Source organism: Poecilia formosa, unplaced genomic scaffold, assembly GCF_000485575.1.
Source record: "Poecilia formosa unplaced genomic scaffold, Poecilia_formosa-5.1.2 Scaffold172, whole genome shotgun sequence".
In the NCBI taxonomy this organism is placed as follows: Eukaryota; Metazoa; Chordata; class Actinopteri; order Cyprinodontiformes; family Poeciliidae; genus Poecilia; species Poecilia formosa.
Genome location: NW_006800111.1, coordinates 914439 through 936296, shown reverse-complemented (window position 1 = coordinate 936296; position 21858 = coordinate 914439). Strand labels below are relative to the sequence as shown.

Sequence of the window (21858 nt, the reverse complement as noted above, 5' to 3'; positions counted from 1 at the left end):
ATATTTAGAACAGGAAATTATATACAGTTTCTAGACTGGGACATAAACTTGGGATATGACCCAAAATCTTGGCAATAATAATTTACCAATACAATAAATACAAAAACACAAAAATCTGTAGTTGTAAATAGATTTTTATTGGCTTTTGTGTTTAAAAAAAACAAAAATGAAAACACACAAATTACAGAGCTGGGAAAAAATAATCTTAGCATAGTTCAACCCTTTTTTAGGCTGCATCCTATCCAAGGGAACCTGCCAAAGACAACGATAAATTATCAAGTGAAATGTTTGCATGATTTGCTCCAGTTGTTTTCTTATGTCCCATTCAGGTAATGTGACCTCAAGTACTACGACAGCACAGCTGAGACATAATCAAAGCTTGTAGTGTTCTACGGCAACACATGGACATAAAACAAGCATGTCTTCTTTCTTTTCTTTAGACAAAAAAAAAATGAAAAAATGTAGGTTGGTAGCATGCCAGACTCAAACTGGAAAGCCAACACTGGTTACAAAAGATCTGTTTACCTTTGAAATGATACTGCAACACGTGGAGTTCGTATGGGGCGTTCAAAAGCTCTCCATTTTCTTTCAGTGGAGAAACCGAGTTTCAGAACTGCCCCATACAAACCACCTAATTGTGATATTCAAAACAAACTGCAAAGAAAGAAAAAAGAAAGGAAAAAAAAAATAAACCCAGCAGAATCTGAGCGTAAAAGAACATGTAAACGTTCTGACAAAAATAGCCAATTTTTCTGCAAACTAGAACAAATTTGTTCTTAACGAACATGACAAACCAAGCCAATGCTCTGTGCCTAACACTTCAAATTCACTGGATATGCAGCATTTGCCATCTCTCTGCAACATATAAACACAGGAAAAAGTAGCCAAGCCACATTAATATGCGCATCAACAGTCAAATGTCAAAACATCTTCGATTGCACAAAATGAAAACAATCATTCGCAAAGGCAAACAAAAGCATGATAGGAAGAGGGACCGAGGAAGAAACAAAAAGTGATATTCATAGACACTATGTTATTATTTACAAACATCTGAACATCCTTCACAACAAATGGAAAGTCTAAACTGTACAAACATCTGCTATGAGAACGGTTGCGCAAAATGCCATTTAAAATACAGTAATACTTTTGTTTTCTTTTCTTTCACAATGTACAAGTTTCGTCCGTCCACACGACAGAAAGCAAAGCACGAGCCTTGAAAGGCCACAAAAGTGCATGTTATCAGGTCAGTTGGAAGCCACTGGGAAGGAAGGACTGGTTTGACTGGGAACCTAGGCTCCCAGTCTATCAACACCCCCAAACTGCTCTGTATTGCGAGATTAACAGCTAGTCAGTGGATGGAAATCTGGAGTATATATTTGATTGACATGCAGGCACACACTCTTGAACACAAATACATCATCCAAGTACTCGCACGCAAAACAGGCTTTTAGATGAGGAACCTTTCAACATCGTCGACCTCCCAACATTTTCCCCAAACTGTCACATTAGGTTCAAGTAGAAACTCTCTGGCAGAAGATACTCTGTAATTTTAGGACGCAGTAACAACCAGAAGGAAGGCGTCTTATCTCATTAGGGACACAACTTCCTGTTTCCACACAAGAGGAGTAAGGTCTGAGAGGTGTCTACAAGTTGAACAACTGAGGATCTTTAAACTGTATTTTTCAGGATGATCAGAGGCATAATTCCAAACAGAGCCATTTACTTTGAAAGCCAATACCACTGTCAGGTGGTGGGTCTGTAATGACATTACAGAACCACCACAGATTCTAGTAAACAATGTCGACACCAACCAGGGAGGTCAAGAAAGTGAGCAATATTTTTTTTTAAATGGCATTTGCTTCACAATCTTTTCAACACTCTGCCTCTCCCTCTTGTGAACCTTTTCGAAGACATGTTTTCCTTCCACTTAACTTTCCATTAAAATTCTTGGATATAGTCGTCTGAAGAGCCACCTTCTTAAACGATGAGCTTTGTGGTGCGAAAGTGACCGTTGTCTGTGAAATGAGACGTCTTCCCCACAACAGTACAGAGTTACTAACTAACTGTGGCTGCTCAGGGCGCTGTACCCAAGTATATTAATGGAAAGTTACTTCACTCTGTGTGTAACATATCCACACAATATGCAATCATCACTTTTTACTGACCCACTTAAATAAATCAACTTTTTGATGATGTTCTTATTTTTTCTGATATGCAACTGTAGATGCAGTGTTTATAGGAGAATGTTTGAAGCATAACTTTCTTTAGTGCAAACTAGAGAGGTTGAAGTGACCTTAAAACATACAGGCGCCTTTGTCTTAAAGTCAACTTCAGCTTTATTGGACTTTCCTAAAAATAGCTGAAAAAGTGCAGACTACTGAAACAGAGTTAAATTAAGCCTTGGTTAAGTTAAATTATTAACTTGGTTATTAAGTTAAATTAATGAAAGATGTCTTCAAACATTCCCCTTGTAGAATGTCTACAACAGGGTGAAAATGCAGATTTTCTTGTTTTACTGTTTTTTCATTTTAAATCGATAGAAACTAATCATTTCTTTTCAGGCCACTGAATTCAGCTTGAAGTCAAATCCAACAGATCTCTACCATCTGCACCTCTCCTCAGACGTTTACTCTCCACCTGATGATGCTGATGTTCTCCCCGTAGGGTGCATCTTCCTCTTTCCTACTTCTCTGCTCCATCAGAGTATCTTCAGATTTCCTTTGGTCTTCTCTGTCACAGTTCATACCTACCATCCCGAGCCTAAAAGCTTCCTTCTCTGTTTTTTTTTTTTTTTTTTTAAGTCACCGAAAGGAGAAATCCACGCCTCGCTAACGGCCGAGCAGGTAGACCACCACCTCGTAGGTGCACATCATGATAGCAGTGTTGGGAATCTGTCTGACGAGGTGCGTGGTCAGGCCGCGGTACAGCGCCCGGTACCCCTCCTCTCTGGGGACTGTCAGAAGAGTTTGGAAGAAGGAGCGGTACTTGCTGCCTTCTTCTCGTAGTCGCGTGCGTATCACTTCTGCAGTTTGAGAGGAAACGGAGAAACACATTTTGTTAACACTTGACACTCTCCATAGTGAAAGAGCCCAGGACTTACAACTTTTAGTAAGTGAATTTCTCAGTAGCCACGTTCCCAAGCATGATAATAGGGGTGCAACTAACAATTATTTTAATAATTGGTTATTCTACCGATTATTCTTAAGATTCATTGGATGAAAACATTCTGCAGATTTTTCATTTGGGTACTTGAGCCTTTTTTTTAATACAATTTAGAAATATATGATGCAAATAAGCAGTTTTAATTAAATAATATTTTTAAAATACAAAAATAAACATTTTACTGTCAAAAATGCAATAACAGCATCTACAGGTACAAAATTAATACTTCTAACATCAACATGTGAAAAGCTCACCCCTTTCTGCTTGACTTATCAATACACTGTAGGGCAAACGTGTTTTCTTTTTAAATTAACCAATAAATAATTGGACAGCAAAAGATGCTTAGTAGGAAATGTTTCTGCCCACTGTTCTGCGTAGAACAGATTTACTGGCAAAGTATGTTTTTAAATCTTAAATTCAAAAACAACTATGTTTTTGAATTTCAGCAAATTGTTTTTTTTTTTATTGAGCTTGCATACCACAATAACACTTAATCAATTACTAAATTAGTTGATGATTATTTCAATAATTGACTCAAGGTGATTAACTCTTTCAGCCCCAGCATTATAATAGTGAAAAATGAAGCGAAACCCACCATGGGGATAGGCGATGGAGGTGGCACAGGTCTTGGATGTGGCCGCTGCGAGCATCATGCCCACAAAGTCCGACGCATCCTTAGACGTCTCGTCCTCTTCGTCCATGCTGTTGTGGACTTTGGACTCGAGCAGTTTTCGTTTGATACTTTCATAGATCACAAAGTGGATCACAGTCTCAGAGATGCCAGCGTACGAGGCCGACATCCCCCTGTAGAAACCTCGGAGGCCGTCCACCTGGTACACCCGCCGCATGCACTCAAACGCGTTCATGCGCCGCTCTCCTCGGTTCCTGTGATCAAAGAGAAAACTCTGAGTTTAGAGAGCCTTGCAATGTAGCCATAAGTGTTGCAATTTCTGACATTTTTGTCATGTTAGAGCAGCAAACATTCATTTTGGGAGAAATTAAGACCGAATTAAATTATATCTTGGCTTTGACTAGACCATTACAACACATACACTTTGCTTTAAGTTAAAGTGCTATATGTTACCCCCCGCCTCCCCCCTCACGCGTCCCGCAAGAGCAATTAATCGCATGCATCTTTTTACTTCACAAAAATTAGTCGTTTGTCACAAAAAAATGCCAAAATACAATATATAATGTGACCAAATTTGAAATCGTTTGAGTTAACCATCATGGCAAAATAGCAGCATGAAGTTAGTTTTTGTCAAAAGAAAACGTCGGTTCCTCACCTGGAGTCCAGCTGCAGACGGGTCTTGATCAGCCAGATCGGGTTGGTGGCTGTGATGGCGGTGAATCCTGGGAAGTTAAGAAGAAGTCAAAGGTTCAGACAGATCCCTCGAGACGTGAAGTAACACAAACACATAAGCTGCACTGAAATTCTACACTGTGCAAGGACAGAGAGAAAGCAGTTCACACAACAGGACCAACTGGCTGTCTTTTTTGAGTCAAACCCTTTTAAAAATTTGATTATTTCAAATTAAAGCTGCGTCAATTAAATAGAATCTTAAAAATACTAAATAATGAGTTAAAGACAAAAGCATGCTCTTTCATGGTAAACAGTACTGTAATGAAATGTATTTGGCTACTTGAATAAAAACTGCAACAAAAGCACCCATAATTGTGAGTGCTCTGTTGATTTTTGTCATTTTGAACAATGTCAACAAGTTGCAAAAAAAAAGCAAAGCAGCAACTTCCTCTTAAGCCTAATTTTGCTACACTGCAGAAAAGTTGATTTATTTTAAAAATCATGATTTGCTATGGGCCATCAGAACTTCGTCTGCAACTGTACTGATCTGAAAGGAAAGTTTTTGATGCCCATTTTCCAAGTTCTTTTTATTATACATGCTTAAGTCAAAACATGGGAATGTTCCCCTTAGTTTCACTAACGCTAAGATGTAGAAATGCATTGATAAATTAGTTAGTGACCTAAATAGGAACATTTCTATCTTAAACGCCCTTGACCTGGGATCCTCGTGTTGGCAACTCAAAAATCTGATCTGTTTTTGCACTCAGTGAATGCACCATACAGAAACACTAACAGGTCACTTGTCAACAACACGTTTCAGTGCTGAAGTTACTCAGGAAACAAAGTTCAAAGTTGACTAATTTTAGTATCAGGCATTTACAAATGTATCAAAGGAATCACACAAAGCTGAGTCAGCTTTGCAAAAGCATCTTCTACTGAAAAATGTCAGCTTTTCATTTAAGCCGCTTTGTATAAACAGAGAGTGAGACTTCAGCAGATAACAGGAAGGCCGAACTCATTACAAGTGTTGCAGCAACATAGTTTTTATAAGCCCATAGCGGCATCTTTTTAAAAATTTTCCATAAAACATGGTGGATATAGAAATGCCCATTTCATGGGTAATACACAAATGCCAACCTTCACAGCTAATAATTAGCTATGTTAATTGCTAATGAAAGATGGTGAAACTGTAAAATTGTGTTTAAGTGCAGAGAAATACAGTGCCGACTGTTCTCATACATTATTAATGATTTTTTGTAAAATATTTAGATGGAATATTTATTTAGTAATGGATCTTGGAGAGAAAAATCTGAATATTTTTGAAATATCCGCTCCTCTATTATGTGTGCAAAAAACTTAAAGAGCTATAATCTGTCTAATAAAGTATACAGGATATGCTGCGATTCTTTTAGTTGGATTTTATATCTTTGTCCAATAGCCTTCTATTGTATTAGCAGATTTCCAGTGATGGAGACAAACCTGGCTCTGTGACCTTGTGTTTTTTTTTTTTTTGGGAGAAAAATCATTGCTTCATTTTACAATAAACACGTTATGTGAAGTTACAATTTCAACCAATCTAGAAATGGAAAAACCTTTTAGCAGTTAATTACAGTTCTAAAGAAAGAGATGAAAACAGCATCGTACTCTGTATTTAATGACAAAACATCTAAATTGCACAATTTTTGTTATTCTTCAGAAAATCATGTAATGAACCAGTTTTTCACTGCTTAGGCACCACAGGTGAACTAGAGACTATTAGATATAAATAACCAGGAGGGTAAAACAGAATGAAATTAGGTTTTTGGGAGAACGTTTTAAACTAATTAAAACCAACAGAGACCTTTCAAATTAAGTCTGCACTTGCAGTAATGGTCAGAAATTTAATGTTACTGTATTTTTAATCAAGCAAATCATTCTGTTATCACTTAAATATTTTTTAATTGCTAGATTAACCTGTCGTTTTGGTAGAAAATACATTTTAACAGCGTCTTTGTTTAGCAGCTAGATGCAATAATGTACATTTTCTTTTGTATGCTATGGCGTGGCTTAATGTGCATTTTGTCTCATTTTAGGAAAATGAGCCAAAATCAGCAATAAGTCGAGGAGAGAAATCATTAATGCTAGCCATCTGCAGGAAACGTCTAATGCAAGAGATGGTCTAACAGACAGATCTAGTGTAGCAATGCAACAGAGACCTATGTGGAGGCAGCTGCATCAGAACGAATTACACAGGTCTGTTGGAGAGAAGAAGAGAAGAACAAAACAGAGGAAGAAGACAAGAGAGGGAAGTAAAATGAAGTAGCGTCTAATGGCGTGTACTCACGAGGGAGGGGCAAAGCTCCTCCAGCTCCTCCCCGCTGCAGCTAGAAGCCTGCAGATATGGGGGGTTCAGATGGCGGGGGTCTCCCACCCAATCACGCAGGCGTGAGAGCTTTACAGTAAAGCCCTAAAATAGACACAGGCTTTTCTGTACCACAGTCACACACAAGCAGCAGTCACATCTACCCCAAAGCCCACCAACCTCCCACCCAAACCCACTTTCTGAGCAAGAAGATGGAGAAGAGATGGGAGGTGAGGGAGTGAGCCCCCTCCTCCCATCTTTCTTTTAGCTGTAGCCCAACTCACTGCACCATCTGCTTACTCCAGCTGCAGTTCATGTCTTTAAATTAATTTACACGCTCTGTTTTCACTTTATCCCTTGTAAGAAGGAAAATAAAAAGTAAACCAAACTTCAGGTCTATCTGAACGCCAAGTAAATACAATAAGCTAAAAATAAAAAAAAGTATTCCTCTCACAATTACTGAGTCCATTGTCTGTCATATTCTAAAGTGACAAGAAAAGATCAGGTGTTTATTGAAGTAGGTTTGAAAAGAAAGCGAGGCAGGTGGAAATGCTAACCTTGCCGTGGAGACAAAACTCAAAACAGAAATCAGTGATGGTGGCAAATGATGTCATGGAGATGGAGCAATATTACAACTCGGTCTGAATCTAATTCAGCCCCTTGTTTAATATTTTGTGACGTTACAGCCATGAACCTCTAAGTATTTTGATGTGATTTTATGTGATGGGGAGGAAAAACAATCCTGCAAACACCTCAGCTGTGGATTTCTACGGTGACAGAACAGCTGTGTTAATACAAAGTTTAATTCTACACAGGTGCATTTATCTATTTTAGTGGCCTCCGAAGGCATTGGCCTTAGATTTTATTAATGAGCATCAGAGTAAGAGTGGAAAGATTGAAAAGTTACCCCAAATCTTTCAGATTTTATTTGCATTATAAGTGCTGAAAATTATGTTTTGTTTTCATTCTGATTCACAATTATTCACTACTTTGTCACATAAAATCTCAAGTAAATACACTGGAGTCTCAGCCAATATTATACATACAGGATATATCCGCTCTATCATGTTGCTATATTGGTATCCATTCAAAAAATAAAACAGGGCTGATATTAACGACCGATATTTATTTCTATCGTTTTGCCATTTGGTTCTGGAGGCGAAGGACAAAAGGTTGGTCATGTGGTATTTGTTTAATTATGTGACAGTCATAGTGATGCAGCAAAGGATTGTGGGGAGTTTAAATGAAGCAGAAAATTTCTGGTGAAGTCAGCAGCAAGGTCATTTTTTTCAAGATGTCAAAAGGGAAGAAGGAATATGTAACATAAACAATATATGTAAATATCGGTTATCGGCTATCGACATCAGGATTTCCCCCAGTTTATTATAAGCCTGGCGGCCCGTCATGCTTACAAGCCCCACCACCAGGCTAAGCGTAGCTTGTTTACGTTTCTAAGAAAAAAAATATATCTTTTTTTTTTTTTTTTTTAAAGCCGGGCTGCAAGCGTCTCTTTTGCTCTTAGCATTTCACTAGCAGAGCTGATTTATTCCTAAAGGATAGGCTTATAATAGATAGGTAAAGGAATTTAAACCCGATAGCGTGCGGACCAATCACACAGCTGGCGCCTCTGCCCTTTGCCTCTGCGCTTTGCCGCTGCTTTACCTCATCGCGTGCGTCTTCTTTCACTCAAACTGGACACAGACTGATCTGTATGGATATTTACATAATCCGACTGTGAGGAATTATGATCCTTTGGAGAACTCTAGGTAAGAGTTTAAAGCCCGCCGCGTTAGCTCTGGTTGCAGCTCAAAGTGAACCGCGGAATAAATCATAGCGAATGACGCGTTGTGAAGTGGTGAGAAGGATTTATCTTTGTGAACGAACAATTATATGCGGTGTTTACATCTCAACACGCTGCCCAGCATGTGACTCTGTGTCTGTCTTCCCTGTAAAGTTTATGTCTGTGGTCCCGGTTGGCCGGAGAGTTTGTGGATAACGAGCAGCTCTGACCTGATCGTGCAGGTTCAGCCCAGTGAGGAGTCACGCATCACGCTGATTTTATATTATTTTATTATTATTTTTAGTATTATTTTTCCGGTTACACGATGCATCAAACCATATCAAATGCTTTATCTACTTAGAGTTAATATGCGCGGCCGCACGGAGATCTGAGAAACTCGTCCCATAAACTCGACCAACCAGAATAGTTTCTGTGATGCTTATTAAAACTCAACAGACACTTAATGAAAAAGCCACATTAGCAGCACTGAATTAAATCTCCTGTCTGTTGCACATCTCTGCGTAGTGCAGCAGATTACCTCATCATGCAGGGCCGGTCCAAGGCTGTATAAGGCCTGGAGCAGAATCTGACTTAGGGGCCCCTTTTGTTGCTAAAAATATCAGCACCTCTAACAGCTTCTATGTTAGATTTAGTGAAATATGGGAGAAGGGAGTAGTTTAAATGGCCAGCCTAAAAAGCAATAAGTTATAATCGCAGTTTACTAATTTGTATTTGTAAATTCAAAGATTAAACTCACAGCATCAGATTGTTGCTATGGTAACAAAAGAATCTGACTATGAATATTGTTCTTTGAAGTTTTACAAAGTAAACTTGTCAGCTCCTTAAAATCTTGTATTTAAATGTTAAACAATTTAAAATAATTTAATTTATGTATGCCTAAACAATTTAATCAAATTTAACAGCACTGATAATCTCAATAAGCAAATGTTACATGCATCTGTGGTCTGTTTTAAAATATTAGCGTTTATGGGGCCCCTGAAGCCCTGGGGACCTGATGGAGCCGCTGACTTAAGTTGGATTAAACAGAAGTGCAAATTTGTTGTTTTTAGACTAGTTGTGGGTTTAAATAGCATTTCACTGGAGATTTTTTCCCGTAACATATAATTACACAGAAATACTTTTACATTTCCTGTAACTTAATATCTTTTAATACAAAAACATGGTGGACCGCCGGTGGACCGCCTCGACGCCCCGACCACCGGGCTTAGCAAATTTCTGGGGGAAACCCTGGACATCAGCCCAAATTCTCACATCGGTGACTCCCTAATATTTACTCTATATGATATGATAAAGTTGCGCCTTATGATGCATCTGAAACAATAAATGTGGAAGACAAAAGTCTGACACGGCGCACAAAGATAAAAATGTAACTGACTGCACTAAGAGCTGAACCACAAAGCTGATCAACACCAATCCTTTTGACATTGCGCAACTCCACTTCTTTGTTTTTCCAGAGAAAGCTGCATCTGTGTATGGACATGCTGCTGCAAGTACTGCACCTAAAGTCTCCCATAAGCCTTTAATGCACGTGCAGTATTTCCAGAGGGGTTTGACCTACATTCTGACACAGGGGAGCGTTTCAGAAAGTAAGTCTGAGCGAGGTAGAGAGTGGGAGCAGCCGCTCTCCTCCAATTGCAAAGAAGCCCACAGTTCCAAGCCAGGGGGCCATAAGGGGAACTCCTCTATACAGTTAGTTTATGAAACTGGAAGCAATTATCCTGAGTCAGGGTTAAATTCAGTCAGCAAGCTCAGTTTCATAATTCTCAGTTAGTTGCAAGAAGAGCTTATTAGAGATGTGGTTAAGATAGACACATGAAATAAGTTTTTAAATGGAGTATACAATTATTCAGATATGAGTACAGGATGTTTTAAGAAATATTTGTCAAGCACTTCCTCATCTTCCTCTTTAGGAAGGTTGTAAAAAACTAGAAAATTGCAGTAGAGTCTTATACATTCATTTTACTCACGTAAATATGACTTGTATTCAAAACTGATGCAGAGTTAAAAAAAATAATTCGTATTTGACTTTATGTTTAAAATTGGGATATTTTAGTCAGAATTTCTGCTGAAATATCACCAGTTCTCGGGTTACAGACTGATATCAGCGTGGACCGATAACAGCTTCCCCTGAAAAGAACTGACTGAAGCAATACCAATCAGAAAAGGATGATGACGCCAGACAAAATGAACAAACTGTGTGCAAACCTCTGCACAGAGACAAGGTTAGCATTTCTTTTGTGCTGACAAAAAACAAAACAAAAGAAAAAAAAAGTCAATCAATCAACACAAGTGTCTTTACCTTTAATGTGGTGCTGTAAGAACTTAAAGGGAAGGGGGAGGTGTGTCTCCTAAAGCTAAAGCAAACACTACACCCTAAGAAATGGTAATACCATTACAAATCAGTTCTAGTATTGATAAAAATCACCATGGTTTTCATCATACCAGTGTAAAGAAATGGGGTGCTACCTGACGCGTCCGCCCGAGTGCCGGGGGCCCCGGTTGACCTTTGGGGGCCGTGTTTTCTTCTCTATACACACAAAGCAAAGAAGGGGGGGCCCAGACCACACTGTTTAAGTCACAACTGGGAGGTTAAACTATTTACAGACGCCTCTGGGAGGCCTGAAAATTAAAAAGAAATAAATAAAAAAAGAAAAAGATAGAGGGGCAAGGACGGGGGTTAAAAAAAATAAAATAAAAACATGGAGGACATGAGGGACAGTGGGGATAGGAGACGTGGAAAGCACAACCTAAACTTTGAGGATCATTTTTTTTAAACACTTTTTTTTTCGTATAATTAAAATATACCTTGAGAAGTACTTCGTTCTATCCCTTGAACTTTTTCACATTTTGTCATGGTGCAACTACAAACCGAGCACATAACTGTGAAGAGGAATTAAAAAGATGTTTTGTCCCCGATGTATGTTGTGCAGTTGCTTTCAGCATTCAGCATTTTGTGTCTGTCTCTATGAACTTTGCTCAGGAAGAGACTAAAATCACCACATTCTTTTTTGCTAAAGAGCTCGAGCTCCATCAGATTAGGAGGACAGCATCTATGAGCATCGATTAGCAGCGTTTGTTTACAGAAACACATTATTTGAATGTGGGCAAAAAAACATTTGTTTTGCTCTGACCAGGCACCTTTTACAAAGGAATATATTTGTCCCACTACATCAGTGAAGTGGATCTACCGAAACCAGGCTGTAAACGGTAAACATGTGCAGGAAATTCCTTTGCATTGGTGAGTAGAATGATATTATTCTGCAAAACAGGAGTATCTGTTTGCCTTTGTGAGTGTCCTTGACAGGAAGGATGATGCTAAGCTAAACAAGGAGGAAGACAAAAATGTGAGTCGACATGAATGAGGAGCCGGGAGCTCCTACGAACTTCTCCGATGAATAAAGGATTTCTTGTTACGACTTTTACATGAAAGGACAGATTTTCAGAATCAGCAATGAGCAGATGTCCCGTAAACGGATTCTCTGCAGCTCCTCCTTCCAGGGTTTGTCAATTAAAGTGAAATAAACGTGTCTTGGTAGAGTCTGCCATTTTATTTTCAGATGTCAAATGTCTATTTTGAGAGACATTTAAAACCATTTTACACTGATATTTGTTTTCAATATCATAACTTTACCTCTGTCTGGTGTGTTACTTTGTTTTTTTATGCTGCATTCCCCAAAACTATTAGCTGAGTAGTCACTTGCACTGCACTTTACTTAGGAAAATTAGAATAAAGGGGGCTGAATACATATGAATGGCCAACTTTTCAGATTTCTATGTGCACAACCATAAATCCTTTTCCTTTCACTTCACAATTATGTGATATTTTGTGTTGGTCTGCAATATAAAAGCCCAGTAAAACATTAAAGTTTGTGGTTTTAACACAACAAAAAGCGAAAAAGCTAAAGCGGTATGGAAACTTTTGCAAGGCACTGCAAAAGTTTGCTATAGTCAGAAATTTTTAACTCATGAGGTTCAATTCAATGAAAGTCCGACTGCTCCTCAGCTCTGTGTTCACAGCAAAGCCACCATTAAGAGACAATTTCATTTAATCAGAAAAATATATTTCACTACGAGTTTGATTTTAAGGACGTTCCACAACTCTCAAATATAACAGCAAAGCAGTGAAATGTAAAATAGTTATTAGTTTTCAAGCAAATACATGCAAACATTTTTTATTAAGATCAGTTTGATCCTTAGAGTATTAAATTGTGCTTTCTAATAGACCAATTACTGTGCATAATTAGTAGATGTTTTTGACACATGAAACAGCTGGATAATGTCTTCTTATAACAGACAATATCATTTAGCTTTTACCATGCTTCAGATAAGAGAGAGGGTTTGTGCCTGGAATACTATAAACTATGACAATGAGTCATAAAAAAACAAATTTAAAAAAAGAGATTAAGGTTGTCTTAATGAAGACACACAGAATACTGTCTTAATACGTTTTCTGAATGAAACCCATCGGTGAGACAAAACTGCCCAGGCAGCCTGGCAGACGGTCAAACAGGCAGATAAAAACAGACGGTGACAGACAGACGGAAGGGCAGGAGAGAGGGAGCCGTCAGTACCTGCCATCCCGGCGGACAACATGTGCACCTGGGTCGAGTCTGGCTCCAGAACGCCATTCAGCTTCTCCTTGGCTGTTGAATAGGCTCCGAAGTAGATTGCCCTGCGGATCATAAAAGCAGGCCAAAAGCAGAAGAGACGTTACTGGAAATTAAAAGTGAAACCTAATTATACATACACCCCACACAGCCAACAATAAAAAATAAATAAACTCCATCTGCATAAAATGACATTTATTAACTATAAAAAGAAAGAACTAAAATTAGATCAGATCATGTTTCTGTGTGTGCATGTGAGCAAAAATCCCATGTCTCTAATTTAGCCTTGGCCTCAGTTGATCTTCGCTCTGTAAATAATCCCAGGATTTAGTCAACATTTTCTGCAGACTCATATTAAACCCGATAACACCGCACAGAAACTCGTGCTGTGAGGCAGTGTGTGTGAATGTCTGCGCAGCTTGTGTGTGTGATGCAGACGAACGCAGGAGGTTCACGCACTCATTAGTATCAGAGCACGTTATTGTTTTTTTAATTTTTCCCAAATATAAAATAAAAGATGAAAAACTGAGTTTGCATCAACACTACAGGTTTTGATGCAAACTCTTAACAAAAAGCTATTTTATTACGTAACAATGCATATTTCTATTCCATTAAGTTATATTGTACATTTAAGTTGTTGGGGACAGAGTGATGTTAAGGCACTTCAAGCTAATTTTCTCTGCTCTACGAAATGTACTAATTTGCATCCTCCTTCATTAGCACAGTCGCATAATACCAGTGTTAAGATTGTTCAAAGCAAATATATTAGTTCCAAAACTAAACTAGAAAACTAAAAACTTTGACAGCCGCGGTAAATCAAACTCTGCGATAAGTTAATTTAGGACATAGGATTCAAACATCTACACTTCAAAGAACATCTTAAACCCATCTGGCTTCAAGATGCTATTGATGGGGACTGAGTAACTCCCAAGCAATCGCCCACATTTCCTTTAATCGTCTGTGTAATTTGCAGGTCAAATAGTAAAAATAATGTGTTGGGTATTTTTTTTTTAACCTTTGCATTGTATTACTAGAAAAGCTACTTTAATCTACTTTTTTAGCTTAACAAAAGTCTGATAAATGAATATATTCTTGTAATCCATTAATTTCATATTGGATTGAAAGCTATAAAGAACTTAAAGAACCAGCATCATGTCTTAGTCCACCTTCTGGAAAGAATCTGTCAAAAGCGCCTTAATGAAAACTGAACTTGAATCTGTGAACTTAAATCTCATAGTTTCATGACTATTTATTAAAGGCAGACAGACATGACTGGCTAAATAACTTGAAAATCAAACACATTTCCTGGCTGCCACTGAATCAGATTCTGGACTTCATGTTCTGGTCCGTACTTCTATTTCTTTTAATCAGTAACAGAAAGCAGACAGAACATTAGGACACAAAGAGCCAAACTACTGAATTCCCAGCCTTCCTCTAAGATAAGGAAATAACTACTTTATTTTCTGACAAGGAAATCAGATTTTACAAACTTCTAAACCAAAAAGAGAAACGGGGCAGATCGTGTTAAGTGGGAGCTTAGAAGAAGGTTGGAGTGACAGAGAGCGCCTGAGGATAAAATCTCAATTAGAGTGTCACATGACTAGAGTACAGCAGCTGGCCGGCACCTGCTGCTGCTGCTGCTTTATTCAGATTTTGATCGGGCCTAAGCCCTTTCCCAACGCTAACCAAATAAAACACGATTTAGAATTTGTTCATTTCCGCTCAGACTGAAGCAGAGATTTCCCCTCCACCGCTGCAGCTGGGACGTTCATTTCTTTATGTGCGGGCTAGCATAACGTCAACAGAAATAGAAATGCTGAGAAAGCAAGAAGACTGCCATTCCACCAAAATTGTAATGTTTACATATAAATGACGCAGAGATTTGTACGTACTGATAACCATGGCAGGGTTAAGCTTTCTGAATATGTTTTGTGTGAACATAAAAGATTAAAATGACCTACTTTCCCGTATCGGTTATAATATCAAACACGTGACAGTTATCTGCTTTTCTTTTTCTGAACATTTCAGATTTTTGCTTCAGATTTGGATTGTCATGTTTGCAAAAGAATAAAGCGATAGAAACATCAAGGTGCAGTGACCCTTAAAGTTTCTGCATGACCATGAAATTGTAATGAAGCCATTTAATCAGACATCAAAAACAACCTCAATCACTGTTGCAAGCTTGTCACTTTGCAAATCGTTGGCTTTAAAATAAACAGAAGAAGCAAATGAACACACCCAAAAGACAGCACATTATCCTTCACATACCTGGAAGGTGCCACTCCTACAAGGTTGGGGCCAAGTCCTCTGAACAGCGAGCGAGGACCTTCTTTCTCCAAGATCAACCTGCAGAAACAGAAAACATTTCATTGTGGATCAATCTTTAATATTTAACAGAAACAAGTATGTGTTTTTTAGACAGAATTAAGCAAATGCAAAGAAAAACTAAACTAAACTAAAAAAAATAGGAAAAAAAAGGAAAAACTGCCTTCTTCTGATTTGTTGTTTACATGGGCCACAAAAAAGAAGCAGTGAAGCAGTTGTTTGCGGTTTTATTTATTGTAGGAGCAGTAAATGAGAAACAGGAGCCAAAGTTGGAGCTGATTGCACAGGGAGTGACAGATAACCTGCAGCAAGATCAAAATAAATGACTGGACACGTGTTGTCGAGCAGGTTGTGTTTACTGTGATCTTGTCAAGAGAGCTCACGTGTTTTTCTCCGGTCACTTTAAGGGTTTTTCACCTGCGTCCGGTCTAGCCCAGTAAACTGATTTAAAATAAGGTCAATTTTACAAAGACACTGATGTAAAGTACAGCCAAAAGAACAGCAGGGAGACATTCTGGCAAGAACAGGACACCCGACTGATGTAAAAATAAACCCTAAAGGTCAGCTGGTGAAAGGACTGTAATATGTTTGATTTATTTATTTTTTATGAAATGGTTGATTTTTCAGGCGTTATATATTGCAGAATAGTTGCACGACGTAGTTGCAATATTTAGTGCAACTATTTTATCCTGTTCTTTTCATTCCATATGGAAATATCTCAAGCTTTGCAACCTATATAAAGAAAAAGTGACATCATCCGTTCGTTGGTAGCTCGTAGGAAAATAGAGCGGTGCTGCTAACATGGAGAGCTTGGAGTGAATTCACTTTAAGAATCTAAGTCTGCATCCCTGTGCATGCTGACCCACTTTGGCTCATGTGTCAGTTATCGCCTTTCCCTCTCTCTAAAGCGCTTCCCTTTTTAACCCTTCTGCACTCGGCATTGTGTCGCTCCGTTTCTGCCAACGCCTGCTTGTATCAAGGGCAGCACGAGGGATCAGTTTATGTTGGAAATAGAGGATTGTTGTGCACAAAAACACGCCCGGCCGACATGCACCTGGTTGAAACAGGGCACCGGTCCAGAGGTACTAAACTGATGAACAGAATGAAAGGCAATACAAGCCGATTTATCGTGCAACTAAAATTGACTTTTCTTTGGAAGAAAGCCAAGATGTCATTTTTAATAAAAACAGAGATGTTGGGAAATCAGATTAATTCTGAAATGTGTGCAAATGTTCTGCAAATGTTCTTCCAAAATCAAACCATAATGAGTGATAAATTATCATTTGTGTTATACAAGATCGGATTGTCCAACATGCTCAGTGGGTATGATATTGTTGCAGGCATGCATTTTGCAGTGGAAAATTCCACACACAGCTGCTTGTGAATTATGCAATATGTTTAAAGCCAAGTGGCACAACCAAGTGACACAACAGAGACTGTTCTATGAGAGAAAGGCTGCATCTTTCTTAAATGTTTACCTGAAAACACCCAATTTCTAAGTAGTCGCCATTAAATAAAAATATTCTAAAAACAACAACTAAAACTACTCTAAATTCCCCTCTAGTCTCACTTCTCCCTTCATCTTAAAGGCATCTCCCCACTACTATAGAGAGAAGAGGAATTGGATCATGTTAACTCAGAGGGAAAGTTTCTTGTGAACTTTAATATGCCAATAAGTAAAGAAAATCCCTAGAAGACACAAACAGCAACAAGGTCAAAAGTCTCTCTGAAGTTTATCTTACGTAAAAGCAAATGATAACAAAAACCTGAAGCCAGATGGTTTATCATTGATGGCCTTCTCAGGTGCCATAGTTGGGGTTTTTTGTTTAGCTCTACAAACTACGCACGTAGTTTAGTGGATTAAAATCTATAAATAACTGTGTCACAGAATGAAGAGAAATCTTCTTTAAGGAGTTTTACATCAGTAAACTTTTACAACAACAAATAAAGACACTTTTGACTCGCATATTGATGTAACAAATTAAAGGAATATCCCACTGTTACAGCTGCACAATATTACGTATTTATGCACTAAGAGATATTTCCGTGATTAGATCAGCTTCGAGAAATCCACATTTACCCAACTCCTGTCTTTCAAATCTGTGACTCTTCTAACACTCTGATCTTTACGACCTCTGGTATCAGTGTGAGGTGTGGTCGTTGGATAAAGAGGCACTCGAGGCACTCCATCCAATAGACTGAGTACAACATTGGCAAGAACAGTTCCTGATGATTCGAATAAAACATCCCACAAATACTGCATTCCAAATAGTTCATTTGTAACATTATTACTGTACAACCTGATATCACAATGACGATATGTTTACTTAAGTCAAATACTTGTATTTGAGACACCATAAGAAATTGTAGGCATCAAAATAAATTGTAAATTGCAAAAATCCAGGCAGAAGGACTGACAAAAAATGTGCAAATAAACACACAAGTCTTAATAATTCCAACCACGTAGTCTAGTAGCTACGTGTTCTTAGCTGTGCTCCACCACCCACTTAATTTACGGTTACAACAAATATAGATTTGACAACAATCCATGCGACTAATATGATGGGGCGGATACTTTTTAAAAAGTCCAGAAAAACACTGCTGTCCCTCCCCAACCTGTTGCTGCAAATTGCAAGTTAGCTTGAACAAATTCAACTGCAGACTGGCTACCTCAGCAGATAGCCTGACTAATCAGCCAGCTGATATCAGATGTTTATACTCATAGTATTACAGTGCAAAGAAGAGAACAAAATAAAAATGTAAAATATTGTGCAAAGTATTAAAGTGTCCATTTTACATATTTTTCCCCAAGTCTGTTGATAGATCACACTATCATTACTGGGTTAGTATTTGAAATTATCTCATAAGAAGTACAAATGCCTGAAGCTTTTTGGTTTTTAAAATAAAATAAACTGGGTTATATTACACATTTTTATGCAAACATCGTAAAACAGTCTTCTTGTTGTTGTTTCCTCCCACACCTCCCCCAAGATTTTCATGCAGTAAGAATTTCATCACAGCCAAAGCCCAGCCACAAATTAGAACCAAATAATCCGGCTGCAACTAAACATTTTCCTCACTTGAGACAATGCAGGGGTCCCGGTGGAGAAACACGGGCGACGCTGGTTCCATTAACGGTGCTGAGCTGGACTTCAGAGATGTACAGTGTGATGGAAGACGACTGCAACCTGGTTTTGACCACTTCCAGGGGACAAGTCAAAATGGCGCCTACAGTACCACCACATCTAGGAGAAGAAAGGTCAAAGTGATTATACAAGAGGATTCAAACAAGAAGGAAATCACAATCTTTCCTTTCGACTCTCATCACACAATTTAGCAAAACGAAGATTTTAAACTTTTGCTGAATATTACAGCGACTTATCAAACAATTCCTGATCTGTTTTTAACCCACAAAATGCTGCATCTTAAGAACAGAAGCCTTGGATTTTGTAGCCGTTCTTCAAGTTGGCTTTTATGCAAATCACTCCAGTGCTTTAAAGGGCTTGTAAATTGTTTACAAGCTGTGAATATGCAGTGGTTTATGCCGACGTCCTGGCTGGGAGCTGCTTTGGAGTAGCACTAGCTATATTTACCTTTCAAAACACCACTACACATTCATGCCCAGAGCCACTGGTGACCTTTCACCTACTTCCTGGGCTGGGTTTGCTGCTGCATGTGTGCTCTGGCAGGCAGCAGCAGCCCAAAGCGACTTTCAGAGGGAAAGAAAAATCAGGCGTAAATTCTGCTTACTCATGGCCGTGCTGCGTTTTTGTCAGCTCGGGTTTGTAGCCACCTGACAAACGACGGGTTAGCTGTGCTACTGATGAGATTACTTATTCTGGACTCAAAGGTTTGGTGCATAGATAAACTGAAGACAATCGAGTTCATTCAAGACAGATAAAGTGGGTCAGAAAATCTGCTCACTTTTAATGCATTTTTAATTTCCTAGATGAAAATGTTGTCAGTCGTAGAACATTAATGAGAAAATTGTTTTTCTAAAAACATAATTGTGAGCATATGCTTAGTTGTAGAACAAAATAGTTGTCAATGAATAAACTCGTGTTGATTTGGATCATTTTTAGGACCCATGAGATACAAAAAGTAAAAGTACAGCTACATATTGTAGTATACCAGGGTTTACATGAAGGTGGTTCATTAAAATTAAGCACCTAGGCATGCAGACTGCATCTGCAAACACAGAATGCATTCTCTGAATCCTAATGAGGCACAGTGATAGGATGTCACCCATCTAATAAGTCCAGTCAGAATTTCATTGGTCCTAAATATTTAATCAACCTTTGGTCATATAATAACAATGAGAACGTGACTAGAAATGGTAGACCACCTAAAAATCCCAGGAAGTGTTAGCAGATGTTGAAAGTCATTAGTAACAGATCTCCAAACTTAATGTATTCTTCAAATTAGCTCTGTAACAGTACATAGAGAGCTTGACTGAATGGGTTTTCATGGCTGGGCAGCTGCAGCCAATCCTTACACCAAGTACAACACAAAGAGTCAGATGCAGTGGTGTAAAGAATGCCACCACTGAACCCTGGAGCAGTGGAGTTGTGTTCTCTGGAGTGAACATTCGTGCTTCTCTGTCTGGCAATTCAGTGGAAGTCTGGGTGGAGCAACAGCCAGTAGTAGTGGTAAGTAGAACAGTACTTACCAGACTATGCTGCGTCAAGAGTAAAGTTTGGTGCACAGGTGAATTTAGTGAGGGGCTGTTTTTTAGTAGTCACTTAGTTCTAGTGAAAGGAACTCTTAATGTGTCTACTAAAACATTTTTGGACAATGTCATGCTCCCCCACTCTTTGAAAACAGTTTGAAATGGCACCTCCCTGCTCCCAATGTAAATACGACCCAGGCCAAACCAAGGTCCTTATAAACATGAATGGGGTTTGGTGTGGGAGAACCTGACTGGCCTGATTGACCAATCAGAACACATTTGTGATGGATTAGAGTGGACAAGAACCAGGCCTTCTTGTCAAACATCAGTGTCTGACCTCACAAACGTGCTTCTGGAAGAAAGTTGACATTAACGTCTAAAGTTGCAAATGGTGGGCAGACGTTATGTTAAAAATACGGATTAAGAATGGGATGTCACCAAAATTCATAATTTATGTCAAAGCAGACGATCAAATGCTTTGGTTAATAAAGTGAACGTAGTAGCGCGGTTTTTGCAGCATCGATGGAGTTTGAATGAGCCCGGAAATGAGATTCCACTTGCCGTCAAAATAAAGAAAATTGCGAATATTTAAAAGTCATAAAAGACAAATCACCGAGCTTTAAGTTAAACCACTGTTTATGGTGGCTTGCAGTGACCGTCGAGCAATGTGCTAGCTAATGTCGGCACTGACAGAGGTAGAAATAACCGGAAGTTTTGACACCAACACGATGAACGTGCACTCGTTCACATATCTGCCATGTTTTGCGGGATACTCACGCGCCTCGTTTCCCCCTTTGTTTCGCTCACATAACATAAGACAGCTCATATTTACCGCTGTAATTGTACAGTATTGGTCTTCAGGACTTACCCTCCGGCGAACAAATGAACCAGCGTGTCCCTTTGGCTCATTCTTTAGCATGCTCTGCCTAGCAGCGCGCCTCGGGCTGCGACAGAGAGTCGAACACCGAGTCGGTTCCCGTCCCTTCCCTCCCCTCTGCTTTCCGTCTCCGAGGGGATGCGCACGTCCACAGAGAAACGACCGCAAAAATCAGCGATAGGGCGAGTCTGCGGTGATTCACGCTGCAGTGGGCCGACTCGTCTGCCACTCTAGCTTGCTCTGGTTCCCTTTGAGCAGTGAAAAAATACCCGGTGGGGTCCCAAGAAAAAAAATATATACTCCACTGCAAAGCAGGGAGCGTACCAGGCTGCGCACTGACACTAAAATGTCTCAGGTCTAACAAACGATTATATAGCACATCCGCAGGTCTAACTCGATTGTCTCCTCTGCTTTCATCGTTGCAGCAAAGGGAAAGGAGGCAGAGCTGATAGTATTTACTGTACCATCATAGGCTGGAAACGGAGGCCGCGATTGGACAGACTGGCTGCTGACGTCACTCCGTGTCGACCCTGATCATGCAGCCTTCACATGCTCAGAATTGAATGAATCATATTAAGTCCGTAGAATCAGAGGTAGATTAGATTGTGTTTGAAGGGGTCTGCAAAGCTCAACATCTTGTCACAGTTCGGGCTAGAGGTGCATTGGAAAAAGTATTCACACCCACTGAGCTCTTTCACGTGCTGTTATTTTACTAGGATTTAATGGGATAATCAAAGATAAATAGTGAATTACTGTAAACTGAGGAGCAAATA

General features: G+C 39.0%; 1 protein-coding gene across 1 annotated transcript; it reads right to left on the bottom strand.

Moving 5' to 3' along the window:
• Positions 1 to 1947: 1947 nt before the first annotated feature.
• On the bottom strand, positions 1948 to 21547 carry slc25a36a (solute carrier family 25 member 36a). Its single transcript, XM_007565129.2, has 7 exons — positions 21077 to 21547; positions 18620 to 18784; positions 15483 to 15560; positions 13179 to 13279; positions 4449 to 4515; positions 3758 to 4047; positions 1948 to 3022 (listed from the first exon to the last, which is right to left on the bottom strand). The coding sequence occupies exons 1-7, from the start codon at positions 21115 to 21117 to the stop codon at positions 2829 to 2831; spliced, it is 936 nt and encodes a 311-aa protein (XP_007565191.1). The 5' UTR covers positions 21118 to 21547; the 3' UTR covers positions 1948 to 2828.
• Between the last annotated feature and the right edge of the window lie 311 nt (positions 21548 to 21858).

Excerpts from the sequence above, each read along its gene's own strand:
- slc25a36a (XM_007565129.2), bottom strand. The coding sequence starts at position 21,117 with ATGAGCCAAAGGGACACGCTGGTTCATTTGTTCGCCGGAGG. Across the intron at positions 18,785-21,076 it reads GTTCATTTGTTCGCCGGAGG|ATGTGGTGGTACTGTAGGCG; the intron begins GTAAGTCCTGAA and ends TTCTTCTCCTAG. Across the intron at positions 3,023-3,757 it reads CTCCATCGCCTATCCCCATG|AAGTGATACGCACGCGACTA; the intron begins GTGGGTTTCGCT and ends CTCAAACTGCAG.